Genomic DNA, 18454 nt, shown 5'->3' with positions numbered 1-18454 from the left:
AGTGAGGCGTGAAATCAAAAATTTACGCCCTTAGAAAGCCTGAAGGCGGTGCTTGGTTTTCGGGGCCCTGTACGCGGCTAGGCTCCCAAAAAGTCCCACATATGTGGTATCCCCGTACTCAGGAGAAGCAGCAGAATTTATTTTGGGGTGTCATTTCACATACGCCCATAGCATGTGTGAGCAATATATCATTTAGTGACAACTTTGTGTAAAAAAAAAAAAAAAATTTTTTTTTTGTCATTATTCAATCGCTTGAGGCAAAAAAATAAAATATTCAATGGGCTCAACATGCCTCTTATCAATTTCCTTAGGGGGTCTACTTTCCAAAATGGGGTCATTTGGGGGGGTTTTGTACTGCCCTGTCATTTTAGCACCTCAAGAAATGAGATAGGCAGTCGTAAACTAAAAGCTGCGTAAATTCCAGAAAACGTACCTTAGTTTGTAGATGTGACAACTTTTGCGCAAACCAATAAATATACAATTATTGACTTTTTTTTTACCAAAGACATGTGGCTGAATACATTTTGGCCTAAATGTATGACTAAAATTGAGTTTATTGGATTTTTCTAATAACAAAAAGTAGAAAATATCATTTTTTTTCAAAATTTGCGGTCTTTTTACGTTTATATCGCAAAAAATAAAAATCGCAGAGGCAATCAAATACCATCAAAAGAAAGCTCTATTTGTGGGAAGAAAAGGACGCAAATTTTGTTTGGGTACAACATTGCATGACCGCGCAATTACCAGTTAAAGCAGCGCAGTGCCAAAGTGTAAAAAGACCTCTGGTCATTTACCAGCAAAATGGTCCGGTCTGAAAGTGGTTAAAAAGATATGCAGCCATTTATTGAAACTGTAAGAGAAGGGTGTAACCTTAAACTGCGTAGAGCGTTCTTTACTGTCAGAGGGATAAGGAGGTGGAATTCTCTTCCACAAGCAATGATATCAGCAGGGAGTGTTGATAGTTCCAAAAAAAACTATTAGATGGGCATCTTGACAATCGCAACATACAGGGATATGCAATTTACGATTGACACAAACACATACACACACCAAAGGTTGAACTGGATGCACTGGTGTCTTTATTCAACCTTACCAACTATGTAGCTATGTATGCCATGCTTTATAAGAGTTTGATGCCTTTCTTTAGATTAGCTGAATGTTTGTGGTTCTAAGGATTTTTTCTCTTTACCTTAATTCTGTCCTTTTTTCAGTCTTGCTTGCTATGTAACTATTACATCCAAAGAGAAAGTGAGATTATATTTCCTGTGGCTTTCTTCAAGGCTTTTCATTGTTGTAGAGTACTGTACCATAAAAAGATTCACCACACTTGTTAACAAAGGCCTTCTGTCAATATTGTTCAAGTTTTGCAATCCTACTTTTTCTGCCAGGCATTTTATTGAAGCAACAAAAATTGTATTACTTTATAACTAAGCTGCATAGATTTTGTCTTAAGTCTTTTATGCTTGTTGACAATAATTGGCCTCAAACTATGTGCTGGACAGAGATTCTCAACACTGGGAAAATCCGCTCTCATAATATAAATTGTTATTGTATTTCCATTGGGTGCTTGATGTTTAAAAATTTGAATAATTGCAATCATATTATGTTCATTGGTATGAACATTATTTCCCTATTTCCCTAAGATAATGGTACAATTTAAAGGGAATCTGTGACCAGGCTAGTGACATTCAAATATATAAATATTCCTCATTGTCGTAAATTGGGTTTAAAACATGTCCTTGCTGACCTCAGTAGCTGCAGACATTTGGCAGAAATTCACCCTCAAAAATCCCAGTAGAAGCACGGAAGAACTTCAAGTTCTTCTTAGCCCTTGTACACACGGTCGGAGATTCCGACGGAATGTGTCCGATCGGACCGTTTTGTCGGATAGTCCGACTGTGTGTGGTCTACATCGGACTGTTGTTGGTAAAATTTTCCAACAAAATGCTCCGATTGGACATACTTTGATTATGTGTAGAGAATTCCGATCAGACAAAGTGCCACGCATGCTCAGATTAAATTCCTACACCAAAGCTATTGGCTACTAGCGTGAACGTAGTCCCGTCGTAACGAAATAACGTAATCACGTCGGATTTTCCGGCAACTTTGTCCGACCGTGTGTATGCAACAGTTTTGGACAAAATCCGTCGGACAAAATCCGACGAATTTGGTTGTCGGAATCTCCGACCGTGTGTACAAGGGCTAAGAGCTCAGCTTACCTTGCTCCCCCTACCAGAGCACATGTTCTGTGTTAATATCAGAGATTAGAAGGCTGGAAAGCTGTCGAGTTATGGCTAGGAGTCTGTGACAGAATTGTTGGTTAAAAAAGAAAACTGCTACTTAGAAACTTTAAAGCTGATCTCCAGAGAAGTAAAAAAATCCCATCTCACACCTGACTTTAAAGCATATCTAAACCTAAAAACAAAAATGTAATGGAAATGGAAAATAACCTGGGGGTCCTAGTAGATGATAGTCTCAGCAATGGCAAGCAATGCCAAGCTGCTGCTAACAAAGCAAACAGAATATTGGCATGCATTAAAAAGGGGATTAACTCCAGAGATAAAGCGATAATTCTCCCATTCTACAGGACTCTGGTTTGGCCGCAGATGCCCAGATGCTGTCCAGTACTGGGCACCAGTCCTCAGGAAGAATGTGCTGGAAATGGTGCGAGTACAAAGAAGGGCAACAAAGCTAATAAAGGATCTGGAGGATATTGGTTATGAGGAAAGGCTGCGAGCAATGAACTTATTCTCTCTGCAGAAGAGACGCTTGAGAGGGGATATGATTTCAATTTACAAATACCGTAATGGTGACCCCACTATAGGGATACAACTTTTTTTGCAGAAGGGAGTTTAACAAGACCCAAGGCCATTAATTAAAATTAGAAGAGGAATTAAAGAGGTTTAACCTTAAACTATGTAGAGGGTTCTTTGCTGTAAGAGTGGCAAGGATGTGGAATTCCCTTCCACAGGCGGTGGTCTCAGATGGGAGCATCAATAGTTTAAAAAAAGTATTAGATAAGCACCTGAATGACCACAACATACAGGGATATACAATGTAATACTGACATATAATCACACACACATAGGTTGGACTTGTGGCCTTTTTCAACCTCACCTACTATGTAACTATGCAACTGTGCAATACAATGAAGTTTAGATGCGGTTGTTTAACAGAATAGTTAATCAGCTAAAAAATCAGACATGGAGTAACTGTAACCTGTAGTTTGTTAAACATGTGCAAAGTTAGAAGCAATGATGCAAAAGAGGTTTAGCCTAGCCAAACCAGATTATTATATTGCGCACTTGTATATTATTCAGACAGTACATCAGACAGGGGTTACATCCAGATCAATGAAGAAACCAACATCCACTAATAGCAATAACGTTGTACATTTCAATGTTCTCTTAGCTGAAACCACACCTTCCCAAACTTCTTGGGAGCCCCTCTAGCTTCATAGGTCATTTTATACATCAGCACATCAGCATTTATTATTTTTATCCACATTTCCAGCATCAACTGTTCGTCATGTATCCAGCGTCTGGCAATGAGTTTCCTCACACCAAAGAATAGGATCATAAGGAACAGTTTTGTGTATGCATTCATATCCTCTTGATCGAAAACCCCAAGGAGGCAGATCAAACTGGTCTGAAATAAATTCAGTCACCTGCGACCATAATGGTCTCACTTTTTCGCATTCCCAGACCATATGTAGGAAAGTGCCCTCTGCCCCCTTGCATTTATGGTAGACAGCCGATTCCCTCCTTTGCATTCGGTAAAGTCTAACAGAGAAATATGTGTCCAGTACCTCCTGCCACAGTTCTTCTGACAATTCCAGGACAATCACCGCCCATCGTGCCATGGGCCTAGAAGTCGTAGTCATTACCCCCGGGCCCACTGCCCCATAGTGTCTAGAGATTTGCTTAGCAGGATCTGGACCAATCAGAAGCTTCTCCAAGTCCATGTTCTGCACCATAATTTCACCCCCCCCCCCCCCCAAACTACACAATCGCTGCACATAGCGAAAGAACCAGATCTTAGGTACTCCAAATTGTTCTCTTAGTTGTGTAAAAGTACAGAGAAGATTATCCTGATAAATGTGATGTAAGTATTTTATGCCAAATCTAGCCCAGGTACTGTGCCCATCCGGTAATTTTAGAAATTCCTCAAGGGTTTTATTACACCACAGGGGGCTATTTGGAGATAAGGATTGTCTTTCCCCCGTTGAGAGCACAAGTGAAACACTTTCCCTGGGAGTGCTATAACCGATACCATCTTCCTCCCCGGGATCCCTTTCCTGTACAACATATTTTGCAGAGTTTCCTGTGAGGTGGCAACTGGTGCCTCTAGCAGGGTAGTGGCATTTCTACCCACATTAGTGAGTTTGTGGAAAAAATCGCCAGTGCAAAAAGGATAGTTGGGAAGCCATAAAGTAAGAGCGTAGGTCAGGAAGGGCCATCCCTCCCATTGTGATTGGTAACTTTAAAACTGCCAAAGATACCCTGGGTGCCTTGCAACCCTACAAAAAACCCACATTGGTGAAGTCAATGTGCTTGAAAACCCGTAGTGTCACAAAAAACTGAGAATTTGAGAGAATATACAGAAATGTAGGAAGAAAAATTATTTTAAACAGATTTACCCGTCCCATCAAGGTGAACGGTAAATTCTGCCATTTCCGTACCTTCTCCCGAAAATTTACCATAACTGGCGTCAAGTTTGTATCCAGAAATTTAGAGATGGGTGAAAGGAATGTAGATTGTCTAGAGGTCATTAACCCTTCAATTATCTCTGGTAAGATGTGACGATCAATCCCCACACAGGCCTGTGAGATTATCCCATTGAGACAATGACACAAAACAGCAAAGTCTCTCCGAGCAAATCGAATCTTTATTCTTTAGTGTGAATATTTAAAGGGGGCTTTCAGAAAGTACCGCCCTTTGAACGTATCATACAGATTATCCAATCATATACAAGTACAGCCTACAACAAAAGTGAAACTAGTGATTCCTCAAAATCATGTGCTTTCCAAGAAACGAAACAGCTAAAGAAGATAACAGTAACATGAGAAACAAAACTAGATTAGCAAAACTTGAGCATATCTATTTGTGAAGTGGATGTTAGAGAGACACAAAATGGAAACCGATTTTCTTAAAGAATGAAAGCGGTTAAGCTAACTATCTCTTCAATGGGAAGCTGAACCTCAATCCCAAAATACTTAAAGGAGGTGGACAATGGGAAGAGGCACAGCCGCGTCAATAGGAAAGAGAGAGCATTTTTTCCAATTGATTCAGAATGCGGAGTAATCCCCAAACTCCAGAATCAATCGGAAGGCTTCTGAAAGCAAAGACCCTGAATCTTGCAGATATAACAACATGTCGTCCGCATAGAGCGAGACTCGTTCCTCGAACTCCCCAATTCGCAGACCCATCAAATTTGGAGTAGTTCTCAGCTTGACCACTAGGGGCTCTATGGCCAGGGCAAACGGGAGGGGTGAAAGTGGGCACCCCGCCTGGTGCCCCAAAATATAGGAAAGGAATCTGAAATAATGCCATTAACCCTCAGTCTAACCAACAGAGCTGTCATGAGCAGTCTGGAGATTCAGGAAAAGTCTCCTGATGTTCATCTGTGCACACCTTCCCTAAATAAAACCCGCTTAGTCTACATCTACTAATTTTAGGGTAACTGACTGTAACCTACCTGCCAGTATTTTGGGCAGAATTTTTGTGTCAACATTCATCAGCAAGATCGGACAATAGGAGTTCTCAAGGGTCCTTCCCCCCTTTAGGGATCAGGACAACCAAAGATTCCCTCATAGAGGGAGGTAGTCTACCATCTGACCTAGCTGCGCCGAAAACTTTAAGCAGGCGAGGGGCTATACCAAACCGAAAAGTGTTATACCATTCCGAGGGGAGGCCGTCTAATCCAGGGGACTTCCTAGGGGGAAAGGAGGCAATCTCCTACTCCACCTCCTCCACTGTAATGCTGGTTTCTAAAGCGTTACTGTTCTCCTCAGACAACCTAGGTCACCAATTTCTCCGTCCCCAGAGGAGCACAAGACCTATATAATTAATAAAATTGAACAAATATTTTCAGGATATCAGTTGAGTCAGAGATTTCAATTTTTCAGTTGCCATACACTAATTTAATATAGACTGGAACATATTCCAGCCGCACCAATTATGCCAGAACCCTGCCATTCTTGTCGCCAAATTCAAATATGCGTCTACATTGTGCAAGGTTAAGTTTTGTGGTACGATCTGTTAGAACTGTCTTGTATTTCCTGGTTCTGGTCCGTATAGTCAGTAACCTGTCCCTAGTGGGGTCCCTGAAATATTCTGCCTCCACTAGCATCACCTCCCTCTACTTGAGTTGGACCGTGGAAGCTAACTGTTTCTTGAGCCCCTGTACTTCTGCTATAAACACCCCTCTCAGCGTGGCCTTAAAGGCCTCCCACTGGAGAAGAGAGGATTCAGAATTACCATTTTCAGCTCAGAAATGATTGATACACTTAATCTTTATATATTACTCCTGGAGCCAACTGCCCTCCATCCGCCATATTTGTAAACCTGGCTTTGGTCCCATATTAAGTTCCAGTAGCATAAGTGAATGATCAAATAGGGCTCTGGGCAAATAGGAGACCTCCTTTACCAATTCCATACCGTCCCCCTCAGTCAGGATAGTGTCTATTCTGGAGAGCGTTTTATGAGTTTCCAAATAGCAGGAGTATTCCCTATTATCAGGATGATAAAAAACGCCAGACATCTCTGAAACCCTGAGTAGACAGCCATCCCGCAAGGGGGGCCACAGTGCCAGATGCTGCTCCCAGTCTATCCAAAGCCGGATCAGACACAGAGTTAAAATCGCCTAGTATGAAGATCCTCCCCTCCGCCACCTCGTAGGCAGCCTCAGGCCCGTTTTTAAGGCAGGGCAAAAGGGGCAGCTGCCCTGGGCCCTGTCATTGTTGTGGGGCCCAAAGTGGCTGCCTCATACTTGCCAACTATCCTGGTTTAAATTCCGTCGTCCCCTGAGGTTTTAGTCCTGTGCTGTGTCCCAATATCTCAGTGTGAAGTGCTGCAATTAATGCTGTCCAGCTCTGCCCTATTGTTGTGAAAAGAGGACTCACCTGCAGACCCTGCATTTACATGTAAATTACCGGCATTCATATGTAAATAGTGGCGGCATTCATATGTAAATAGGGGATATCATGCCCCCCTGAGGTCATATCCACAGTAATCTCTAGCAACAAATCAACAAGCCGAAATCCTGTGCTGTAACCTCTAGCAACTAATCAGTAAGCTGTAATGTGTACTGCAACCTCTAGCAACCAGTCAGTGAGCGGTAATGATACACTGTAACCTCTGGCAACCAATCGCAATAGCTGCCTCTGATTCAGTAAATAGATTTTGAGTCTAGCTGCTAGCTGGGGCCCCAAGAAAAGTTTTGCCCAGGGTCCAATCAATATTAAAGACGGCCCTGGGCAGCCTGTATCATATCATCCATATGAGCTAGCGAAAAGGGAGGAGGTATATACAAATTTACAATTGTTAGGAATCTAGTCACTTGTACAGTACCACCAATACAACAAACCTCCCTTTAGTGTCAGTCCGAACTGCATATATCAATATGGGCATAGCCTTGGTGACCAAGGTGGAGACCCCCCTCGCATATGGGGAGTAGGTGGCATGGTAGGCCCCAGCAATATGCGCCCGCTTTAATGAGAGAACCCTGGAGCCCTGGAGCCCTAGAGATGTGTCTCCTGAAGTAGTATTATATGTGGTTTACATTTTTTAACATAATCAAAGACCGATGAGCTCTTAAATTTAAAATTGAGGTCCCTGACATTCCAGGCCAAAATCTTAAGATAAACCTCCATGACAGAGAATTGTGAAATAGGGGGTTCCCTCCCCCCCCCCCCCCTCAAGGTATAGCTAGCCAGAGAAAAGGGCTCCAGATTTCCCTTACCATATGCACAGAGCGTAGTGACCATGACAATGGAAGTGACCCCTTGCAGACACGCACGCCGAATGTGGACAATCGCAACCAAAAACAGACATGAAATCCCCAACATAAAGAACATCTCAGCTTCCCCTACCCCCCTCCCTGCACTCAGCCCCAACATGCCAGGCACTTTATTCCATGAACCTTAGATCAAATAGGCAGCGAAGATGTGACTTAAGCTGTCACATAGGGCAGGTTACCCTAGAGCAACCGTGCCTCACGGTATGACCTAGTACATTTCTCCTGTCAAAAACAATTGAAAAAAGGAAATACAAAAGGAAAACTTTTTTTGGTAGATCAAAAAAACATTTAGAATTTGCATCATCAAGAGCAGTCCGCAGACTCTGCGTATACTACTGGCACATGTCAGAGGCAGTTTCAATACAACCAAGGACCTCCCATGTCAGCTCCTTCAAGGAATAGGTTGCCCGCCAGTAAACCTTAAAGATACAATTCAGGAACATGGCTCCCAAAGATGAAATAACAACAGACACAGGTCTCTTTCCACAAAAAACATACACAGTTAGGTACAAAAATTGTTCCAAATGGGCATCATAGTTAAAAAAAATAACATGGGAGACATCCAGATTGGCAATCCCTGTCATCCCCATTGTTCTCTCACCCATAACATGCTTCACACATTTGCATCAGGGTGGGCGAGAAGAGGCTCTATCCCTCTGTCGACTATGAGTATCCAGCCACTCCGAGGCCTCAGTAGGATTGGTGAAAAAATAAGTTTTCCCATTTTCCACAATGCGCAGCTTGGACGGGTACAGCATGCTGTAGATCAGGCTGAGGTCCCTCAATCTTTTCTTTATGGGCTGAAAGGAAGCCCTCTATTTCTGGGTGGCTGTTGAAAAGTTGGGGTAGATCGATATTCAATTGCCATCAGACATCAACTCAGGGCCCATTCTGGCTCCTCGCAGGATGTTCTCCTGGTCCCAGAAGTGGAGCACTTTTGCTATCATAGATGGGGGGGCTCTCTCTGGCGCCATTTTGAGAGCCCCAGGCAAATTGTGCCAGCCGTTCTCCAGTCGTTTTTGGCTAGAAGGGGCCATATTTTACCATGCCCGGAGGTGACTGAGGGGTCCCAGCACACATCCCCAGCAGTTCTGCTTGAAATTTGGGTGCCGCTGTCACAGAATCATTGCAGGTTTGTCAGTCTGCAGATGGAGCTCCGTCCCTGCACTCCTCACATGTCCCGGCTGGCTCCACCCCCGCTACTATCCTTTCTTAGTTTGTTTCTGTGAACCAATGAGTTATCTCTACCATATAGTGACGATCGTGGAACTCTTCAGGCTCCATGCTCCTCATCTTGAGGGAAATCACATCTCTTATTAGGTCCAATCTTCTTTTCTAGTGAGCTGGGGAAGTGGAAGTATTTTGGAGTTTAAGATTTAAACTAGTACAATGCCTTAGTGGATCACTCTGGACATAGGAACAAATGGAGCCATTTCTAAAGGACAAGTGTTCCATGAGGACAGTAAAGCTGTGCAATCCAAGATGACAGATGACGTTCATGGTGAGCATAAACTCCTGATTCCCAACTGATATTCATGCCCAGTATCACCGGAGGTTGCCCCCTCCCAGAGGCATGCATCACTTTGCCCTTCTGGCACAGGTCCTTCCCCCAAATCTCTACTTTCAGTTAGGTAATCCTGACAAGTTCTTGGGCAGCTCATTGGTAGCTGTCATTGAGATCCATGACATGTCTGGGCAAACTCTGTTCTTCTGAAAGTATCTCTCCAACAGTTCTGGTAGTGTAGTGACTTAAGAACCGATATTGAAGAGGCACACCATCTCTTGCCCATCGAAGCATTTATGCACAAAACTCAACCACCACATCTTTGTTTCTTGAATAGGGAGTTGTTTTACTTTGCCATCATATTTCTTGACCCCTGCAAGTGGGCCATTCTCATTTGATGGCTTTCTCTGTTTACAGCTAAGTTTCTTTGGGGATGGCCCAGCTCATGACAACATCTGACCTACCTTTGTTGGCTCCATTGCTGGCCAGCAACTTTTGCCAGGTTGTTCCTTCATGAGGAGAGTTCAATACACACAGATCTATGGAGTCCATCCAAGTTTTATTGTTGAGCCATGATGAAGGGGGAGTGGTGGGGGCCCTAAAATACATTGGCAGTTTTTATATGACTGTTTTAATTCACATCTAAAATGATCTTGAACTCTTTTATACAGTTTTGGTCTGGCTCTCCTTTCTTTACTTCTATGGTTTGAGTTACTTTTTGGGTGTCCATCGATGGAAGCCTTGCTGTGTGGAAGCAGCCTCAGCAGAGCAATTGAGTTTGTTTGAAGCTTTCCTTCATCTGACCATACCTGGAATTGCAAATGTTCCTAGCACTTCTTTGAGTATGCTGTTCTTTGCTACATTTGTGCTAGTGTTTGCTTTCTGAAAAGGAGTATTCCTGTCTTTCTTGTCCACCTCCCATATAACCATCTGTTTGCTTGCAGGTGGGTCTATCACTTTATCACCTATGACAGACATGGGTGATCCCAAAGGTGTACATCTTTGCTCCTGACTCGACATGGCTTGTTCTAAAAATGTGTGAAGTTTCAAATTGGGGTGGCTTCTATCATTCTCTTGCAAGGTTTCTCTAACTTGATCAGGCAGCAGTCTATCCACAAATTGCTCCATCAGCCATCCATCCCCAACCCCCCTTAACTGGGCCATCCTTCTTGGCCCAGTTTCCCATGGCATATATCTCCTGTTATGTCTTGCACCAGTGTTTTTTGCAGAATGGATTCTCCCACTCTGCTTAATGCTGATTTCTTGTCAAGGTAATCCTGGTCTTTCTCTTAGAGGTGCAGGATTAACCTTTCCCCTCTAAGGCATTAATGGCCAGCTTAAACAGGTTCAAAATTTGAATCCGTAATATAAAACAGGGTCAGAATGGCAAAAAGCATTCATACACAGATTACAAATACAAAACACATTATGAAAGTTGCACAAACATGGACACTTCACAGCAATGTCTCTGTGGCTCAATCAAAATCAAAGCGTACTATACCAAGATATAGTCCACAATGAGCAACAAATGCTTACTGACTACACGCACTGATAAGCAGATACGCACAGACAAGCACAAACTGTAGAGCAGTAACGAACTGAAGCACAAATCTGAAAAGCGCGAATCCTCTCTAACCAAACTTCTACTAACATGCGATAAACACGAGATCAGCAGAAGGAGCCCAAAGGGTGCCATACGTGGTGCTGACCTTCCCTTTTCTAGTCCCGTAGTACGTGGTGGACATCACCGTGTTCTTGGTGGTCGGAATTTGGTGTGACCGTGTAGGCCAGACATCTTGAGCGGAATTCCGTCCGAAAAACCATCAGAGCTTCTTCCGACGAGAATTCTGATCGTGTGTACGTGGCATAAGGCATTAATGGCCAGCTTAAACAGGTTCAAAATTTGAATCCATAATGCAAAACAGGGTCAGAATGGCAAAAAGCATTCATACACAGATTACAAATACAAAACACATTATGAAAGCTGCACAAACATGGACACTTCCCATTGCTATGTCTCTGTGGATCAATCAGGTTAACCTGGTGCTGTTTAACGTAAAACTCTATAGCAACAAAGAGTGTAGCTGAGAGTCACTTGTTTGGCAACACAGTTCAGAATACAAACAGCCACTTGCATTTATTCTAATAAGCAACACCCCTCTCAGTGAAATCTAGGCTAGCTCTGGGAACACAGATGCACAGCTAGAGGGATCCAGGACCCAAGGACACGGGGGGGGGGGCACCCCACTGGAACTAGATTATTCATATTATATTATGATAGCAATTGGGAAGGTGCCTCCCAAAGTAGCTGGGTCTTCCAGAGAAAATTAGTGCTGTTAGGCTCCTGCCCAGCTGCCAACACAAAGGTTTTGACAGTGGAGCTCTTATCACTTGGTTACAGATCCTTTGCCCAGCTACTTCTGTCTCATTAGGTGTGGTCTCTATGAGCTGGTGAGGTAGGAAAGTAAGGAAACTTCTCTTATCTGGGTGTGCTAATGGGGCTGGAGACTGTATCTGAGCATGGTGAGTAAAAGGGGCACCCTGCTGCAAACCTTACTATATGTAGGTGAAAAACCTAGGTGACTTATTTACACCATCTACAATTCTTCAAGCCAGCGGCTCACAGTTCTTATGAGACATTTCCCAAGTGTGCAGTTCAGAATTTTAATATAACAGCTACTTGACGGCCACCTCCTTTACTTACAAATATAATAGTGTTGTGGTGCCCCAAACCAGTTACAATTCAGGATAATATCCTGAGGACTCAGTAAAAATTACAATTTCTATTGGCGCTATACCCTGGTTTCTTTCATTTGTAAAATACCCATGATTACACATAGAATGTTAGAGGAGGGCATGCTTGTTATGTCAGACATAACAGACACTTGTTATTTTAGAGGGATACCATTTTTAAATTACTTGGCAAGCAAAGTAAATCTGTATGAGGAAACCATTAGAAATATAGACCTCCCCAAAGAAAACAAAACTGCACTAATCTGGTTATTTATATGTCAGACTTGCTATTGGGTTACTTGATAATACTCCAGGGGTTAAGGCCCCTTTCACACTAACGTCCCGTTCAGGCCCGCCTGTCAGTTTTTCAGGCGGACCTGAACGGGTGCTCCATAGAGCTCTATGGAGCGTCGGATGTCAGCGGTGACATGTCCGCTGACATCCGACCCGCTCCGATCCGAAAAAGTGTGACGGAGGAAAAAGCTATTTTTCCATCCGTCTGTGGATCGGATCGGATGACGACGGGCACTGCGGTCCGTCGTCATCCGATCTCCCATAGGGGAGAGCGGCGCTGTGACAGGTCCGTCCCTGCACAGTGTGCAGAGACGGAGCTGTCATCTCCCTGCTCAGCGGGGATCGGCGGAGTGATCCCCGCTGAGCAAACGGACATCCACGGGGCGGATCAGAACTGATCCGCCCCGTGTGAAAGGACCCTAACTCTGCCACAGACTTTTGTTTCCCTTATGCTGAGATAGATCCTCCCACAAGCTTAAAATAATGAGAATCGACAGAGACAGCATTGTGGTGTATTAACTCAATATCAAAAATATATTCCGTGAGTTAGATATTTCTATGAAATAAACATAGGCTTTGGCTCTCAAACTGGTGGCACTCCAGCTTTTGCAGAACTACAAGTCCCATCATGACTCTGAGGGAATCATGCTTATAAATGTCAGCCTTGCAATCCCTCATGGGACTTTTAGTTTTGCAACAGCTGCAGGCCCGCCAGTTTGAGAACCCTGGCTTAGACAGTAGCCAATTACAAGTTAGCAGTTTGCATAAGTAGTAAGAATGAAACTAGCTGATAAAACACTCTAATTTCTTGTCAATTGCATGTTATTTCAGTAAATCGAGAATCACTTTTGTCCCATACACACGATCGGAAATTCCACCAGCAAAAGTCTGATGAGTACTTTTGGTTGGAAAATGCGATAGTGTGTATGCTCCATCTGACTCTTGCTGGCGGAATTTTGGCCAGCAAAAGATTGAGAGCAGGTTCTCAATTTTTCGGTCGGAAAAAGTTCCGATAGTCTGTACAAATTCCGATGCGCAAAATTCATACGCATGCTCGGAAGCATTGAACTTCTTTTTCTCGGCTCGTCGTAGTGTTGTACGTCACGCATTCTTGATGGTCGAAAGTTCAGAGAACTTTTGTGCGACCGTGTGTATGCAAGACAGCTTGAGCAGAATTCCATCGGAAAAACCATCAGAGCTTTTCCAACCAAAATTCCAATCGTGTGTACTCAGCATAAGCCCTTGTACACACGGTCGGAGATTCCGACAACCAAATCCGTCGGATTTTGTCCGAAACTGTTGCATACACACGGTCGGAAAAAGTTGTCGGAAAATCCAATCGTTCAGAACGTGATGACGTAATTTCGTTATTATGGGACTACGTTCAGGCTAGTAGCCAATAGCTTTGATGTAGGAATTTGATCTGAGCATGCGTAGCACTTGGTCCGATCGGAATTCTCTACATATGATCGGAGTATGTCCGATCGGACCAGTTTGTCGGAAAATATTTCCAGCAAGTTGGAAAATTTGGTCCGACGGATATTCCGATGGAAACAGTCCGATGCATACCACACAGTCGGATTATCCGACAAAACGGTCCGGTAGGACACATTCCGACGGATTCTCCGACTGTGTGTACAAGGGCTAAGAGATACCAGAAATTGTTTACATGTTATTCCTGCACTTGCTAATTGAACAGCCCTGAAATGCACACTTATTTCAATCCCAATAGTATTTTTTAGTATATATTTCTATAAATCTACTCTTTGTGCATTTGCAGTGCTGTTGTTAAAATGAATTTACTTACATGTAAATATAAACAATATTGAAAAAAAAATGAATTTGTCAGTGCTAATGAAAATCATTATCTTCTAGGTTTACTAAAGATGTCTTTGTTGACACAGTTTATCAGAACCTATACAATCTTATTTCTGGTTTCATATCTGACAATCTTCACCAATCAAGTTCATGGTAAGTATTTCATTTTTTTGTGTACTGCAATAGTAAATTAAACATTAATTGCAGCCAAGGGAGACAGCTCAGATAATCACAAGGCTTAAAGTAGAAGTAAACTCCCCTATCGTTTTCAGCCAAGGAAGCTGCCATCTTTGCCTTTGTTTAATCTTCAACTGCTATGGTGCTGCACATGTGATTCGTTATGACACCAGCCATTGGATAGTTTGATAGTTTGGCTGAGAGCACAACCAATGTGCAGTTAGCATTCCCGGCATGCCTTTTTTTTTAACTGTTTAAATCCATGGGTTTACTTGCACTTTAAGCTGGTCATACATTATACAATTTTCTTATTTAATTTCCTTTAGATCTACCTTTAATTATGTAGTGCAAGGGCTTGCCTGATTGCATACATATTGAAAGTCTTATATCTCATATTATATGGTTTTGGTAAACCTAAAGGAAAATTGTACAAGAACAACAAAAGGCCTTACCCTTTATACTTTAGTGTCCAAACCTAGCACTGCAAAACGATCACAGACAGTGCATGTAGCTATTTCACAAAAAATTGTTTATAGGGTGAAGCCAATATGGGATATGTCAAGTTTTATTTTTTAGTTTTTTTAGGAAGTGTTAAAATCTATGTGAGTATTTTTTTTACTGCTGTCTGTGTCCCTTCTGAAGAAATATACCTCTCATTGTCCTGGATATTATTGTCTCCTGGGAAGAAATTGTCTCCGGCCAGAAAAAAACTGACAGGGGGGTTTAACCATCCACTTTGAATATAAAATATGGTTTTACATGCACTCTAAGGTGAGTGTGGGGGGGGGGGGGGGGGGGTTATAAAAAGACTGTATCTGAACAAAGAATTGGGCATGACCAGTGCAGTCCAGATTTACCCACTTTACATAACTGTTAAACCACTTATACTACAACCCCAATTCACTTACCCTCCTTAAAAAGATGAGACCACACCTTAAATGGAGTATAAATGGCCATAACAGACATCTTTTATTAAACAATATAAAAAAATAACTCCAATATATATATATTTAATATATATAACAACTGTAAAACAAACCTTTCTTTAACCCCAGTCTGTTGGTCACTGACGGCGCCCCATATTCCACCACATCTACCACCAATGCACTGCGGGATCTTTTCCAACATGATAGGCCTCCAGCTGTAACCGCTCGGAGACAACCCCCCTTCCTGCAGTATAACCATTACCTTATTCCTTCCACATTTCTGCTGGAATACACCGGTGGGACGCATACTACAGATGAGCCCCCCACTGCTTTTTATCACCTCTGTTTATTGCCACCATCAATGACCAACAGAAAACAGCCAACTCCTTTTCGCTGTTATGACGACCTTCTTCACAAGCTCCTGAAAGAAAGAAAACACTTAGAAACAAACACCAACAACATATATAAAGGGAGGGAGGGGGGGAAAACTGCCTCCTCCTGTCCTTTCCTCTGCACACTGCCTCGATCTCGGCCCCGCCTCTTCTTTAAATATGGCCACTCCCCCCAAGTTTCCATGCTGCTCCTCTTCCCTATTCCCTCATCTTTTTTAACCCTTTTAGTGTCTAACTAGATGCACTGTCATGCCCGGCCCTGCACTAATTCCCTTTCTCTCCAATCATTCCAGGCCTCACTGTTTAGGCAATCACTCTTTTTCCTTTGTCATGATTTTGCTACATTTTCTAGCACAAGCAAAATTGATAGAGGAAATCTAATGTTTCATGGCACTGCATGATGTTGAGGTGCCCTGCATGCTGCAGTTTCGGAATGCTGATCTAAGTGTTGCCATCCAAAACAACTTAAGTGGATAATAAAGGCTAATTTAAAAAAAATGTAAATAACAAACATGTCATGTCCCCTCTTATCATATCACCCGCTGGCGCTCTGGGCTCCTCCCCCCCTCACGGAGTGCCCCCCCACAGCAAGCGGCTTTCTATGGGGGCATTCGTAAGTTCGGAGCTCCACTCTGTGTCCATAAGACACACAGAACATGGCTCAGCCCACCTCTCCCTCCTCACTGGCTGTGATTGACAATCGCTCCCTCTAGCAGCTCCTCTCATGCACATCACTAGATTGAGATCGGGCTCATGTAAGTATTTGGGGGGGGGTGCATGAAAGTAAAAAGTCTTCAGCTTTTACAACTACTTTAATAGGGTCTGGCACAGAATTAGAATTTGGAAACTTGAGTAAAATAATGCTTCTAAACACTGCCCCAAGCAATGGTGACTGTTTACGACTGAAATCGGTATCTTAAAGCTTTTTTCCAAGTAAATGTAAAATATATTATCATATATATTGTGTAAATAATTTTTTGTTGTTTTTCTAAAATGATTTAAGCCTTAACTATGCTATTTTATTATACAGCACCAGCAGCTCCCGATTATTATTATGATGAAAGAACTACAGCAAATCCATTGAAGACAAGCACAGGTATGGCTAAAGCGTAACTTTACCCAATACAGTTTTATAAAAATGAATGTTCTTTACCAAAAGAACATACATTCCATACATTCAGTGATGTATTTTGGTTTTGTGCTGCCCTAGGCAAGACTAAAATCAAGCCCTCCCCCCCCAGACCTAAATTTGTCCCACCCTTTCCTGTACGTTGACACCCACCGCTATCCTCTCCACCAAAGACGGATGGTTGGCGGATCCGATGTCAGTCGGATGAAAATTGACAGGCGGTCCATTAGTGGACAGATCTGCTTTTTTATTTCTATTTACCGGTATTATTTTTTTTACAACTTTTTTTTTGTATGGGTACAATTTTTTTTTGTTTGTTTAATTATTTATTTAATATTTGTTAAAACATTTTTTTTTGGGGGGGGCTTTGGAGAGACATCAAGGGTCTTAACTGACCTCTAATGTCTCTTTTTTTAGACACAGAATGGGACTGAAGACAGTCCTTTTCTCTGCAGCCAGAACTGCACTGAGATATGAGTTTTTATAGAGACTTCTATTCATTCATAAAATGAAATATAGTAAACAGTGTTTACTATATTTCATTCACAAACTGACAAACACAGTTTATTATGGGTCAGTGATTAATGAATACAGAAGCGATCATTACTGTGATTGCTGTCTGTATTCTTTCAGGAAAGGAAAGGGGCTGGCAAACACGTGTACCAGACCCCCTGATCTCCATCCATCCAGTGATCTCCCACACTAGCAGCAACTGCAGCCAGTGGGTTGGGGAGGAGGGGGAGCCGGCCAGCAACTGCATAGAGGTGGGGAGCACTGAAGGGGGGGTCATTGAAGTGGAGGGGGGATCAATTTGGCCAAATAGATGGCTCTGTGGCTGCCCTGCAGTTCCCAAAGCTGGCGAGAGGGCAGAGGAGGAAAGCCGACAGCTGCAGAGCATCAGGTTTGCGAGGGGATAGATCAGTGCAGTGGGGTGAAGTGAGGAGAGGGAGATGGGGACGCCCTCCTGAAAAATTCCGCCCAAGGCAAATGCCTTGTTTGCCACATGGTGAATGAGCCCCTGCATACATCCCACGTAATTAGTTATGCTACCAAAATTGAAGTGTGCTGTAAATTGCCTCCAACATTGTTCCTGTTTCTTTCTGCTGGAGGTTGCCATTTTGTTGAAGCCCAGAGCAGTTATTGGGAACTCGCTCCCTGTCCTTGGTCTCAAAAACCATTTGTCACTTTCTTCAATTAAAATATGCACATTTCCAGCCTTGATTGTATGTCTTGAGTGAGGTTAGAGAGGAAAACTGACAGTGCTGAACTTAGTAAAGATGAGGAAGTAAGGGGTCTCTGGCATCAGAGTTTCCTCTGTCAGCTCTCCTGCTTTTTTTTTCTTCCTCTCTAATCTGTGCAGGGCCATCTTTATTATTGATTGGACCCTGGGCAGACATTTCCTTGCCCCCTCCCCATGCAATTTTGCTCTCCACCTGCTGTGAGACAGACAATAAATAGCAGC

General features: G+C 42.8%; 1 protein-coding gene across 7 annotated transcripts in view; it reads left to right on the top strand.

Moving 5' to 3' along the window:
• The window catches only part of LOC143982461 (C4b-binding protein alpha chain-like), a 505748-nt gene that overhangs the window by 15797 nt on the left and 471497 nt on the right, over window positions 1-18454 (top strand). For all 7 annotated transcript variants that reach the window (XM_077481187.1, XM_077481191.1, XM_077481190.1 and 4 more), the window contains exons 2-3: window positions 14426-14521; window positions 16894-16959. In XM_077481187.1, the coding sequence (XP_077337313.1) occupies window positions 14437-14521; window positions 16894-16959 (151 nt within the window). In that variant the 5' untranslated portion in view covers window positions 14426-14436. The remainder of the gene's footprint in view (window positions 1-14425; window positions 14522-16893; window positions 16960-18454) is intronic.

This window comes from Lithobates pipiens, unplaced genomic scaffold (assembly GCF_037356315.1).
Source record: "Lithobates pipiens isolate NorthernLeopardFrog02 unplaced genomic scaffold, aLitPip1_a1.2 Scaffold_16, whole genome shotgun sequence".
In the NCBI taxonomy this organism is placed as follows: Eukaryota; Metazoa; Chordata; class Amphibia; order Anura; family Ranidae; genus Lithobates; species Lithobates pipiens.
This window is presented reverse-complemented; position numbering and strand designations above follow the sequence as displayed.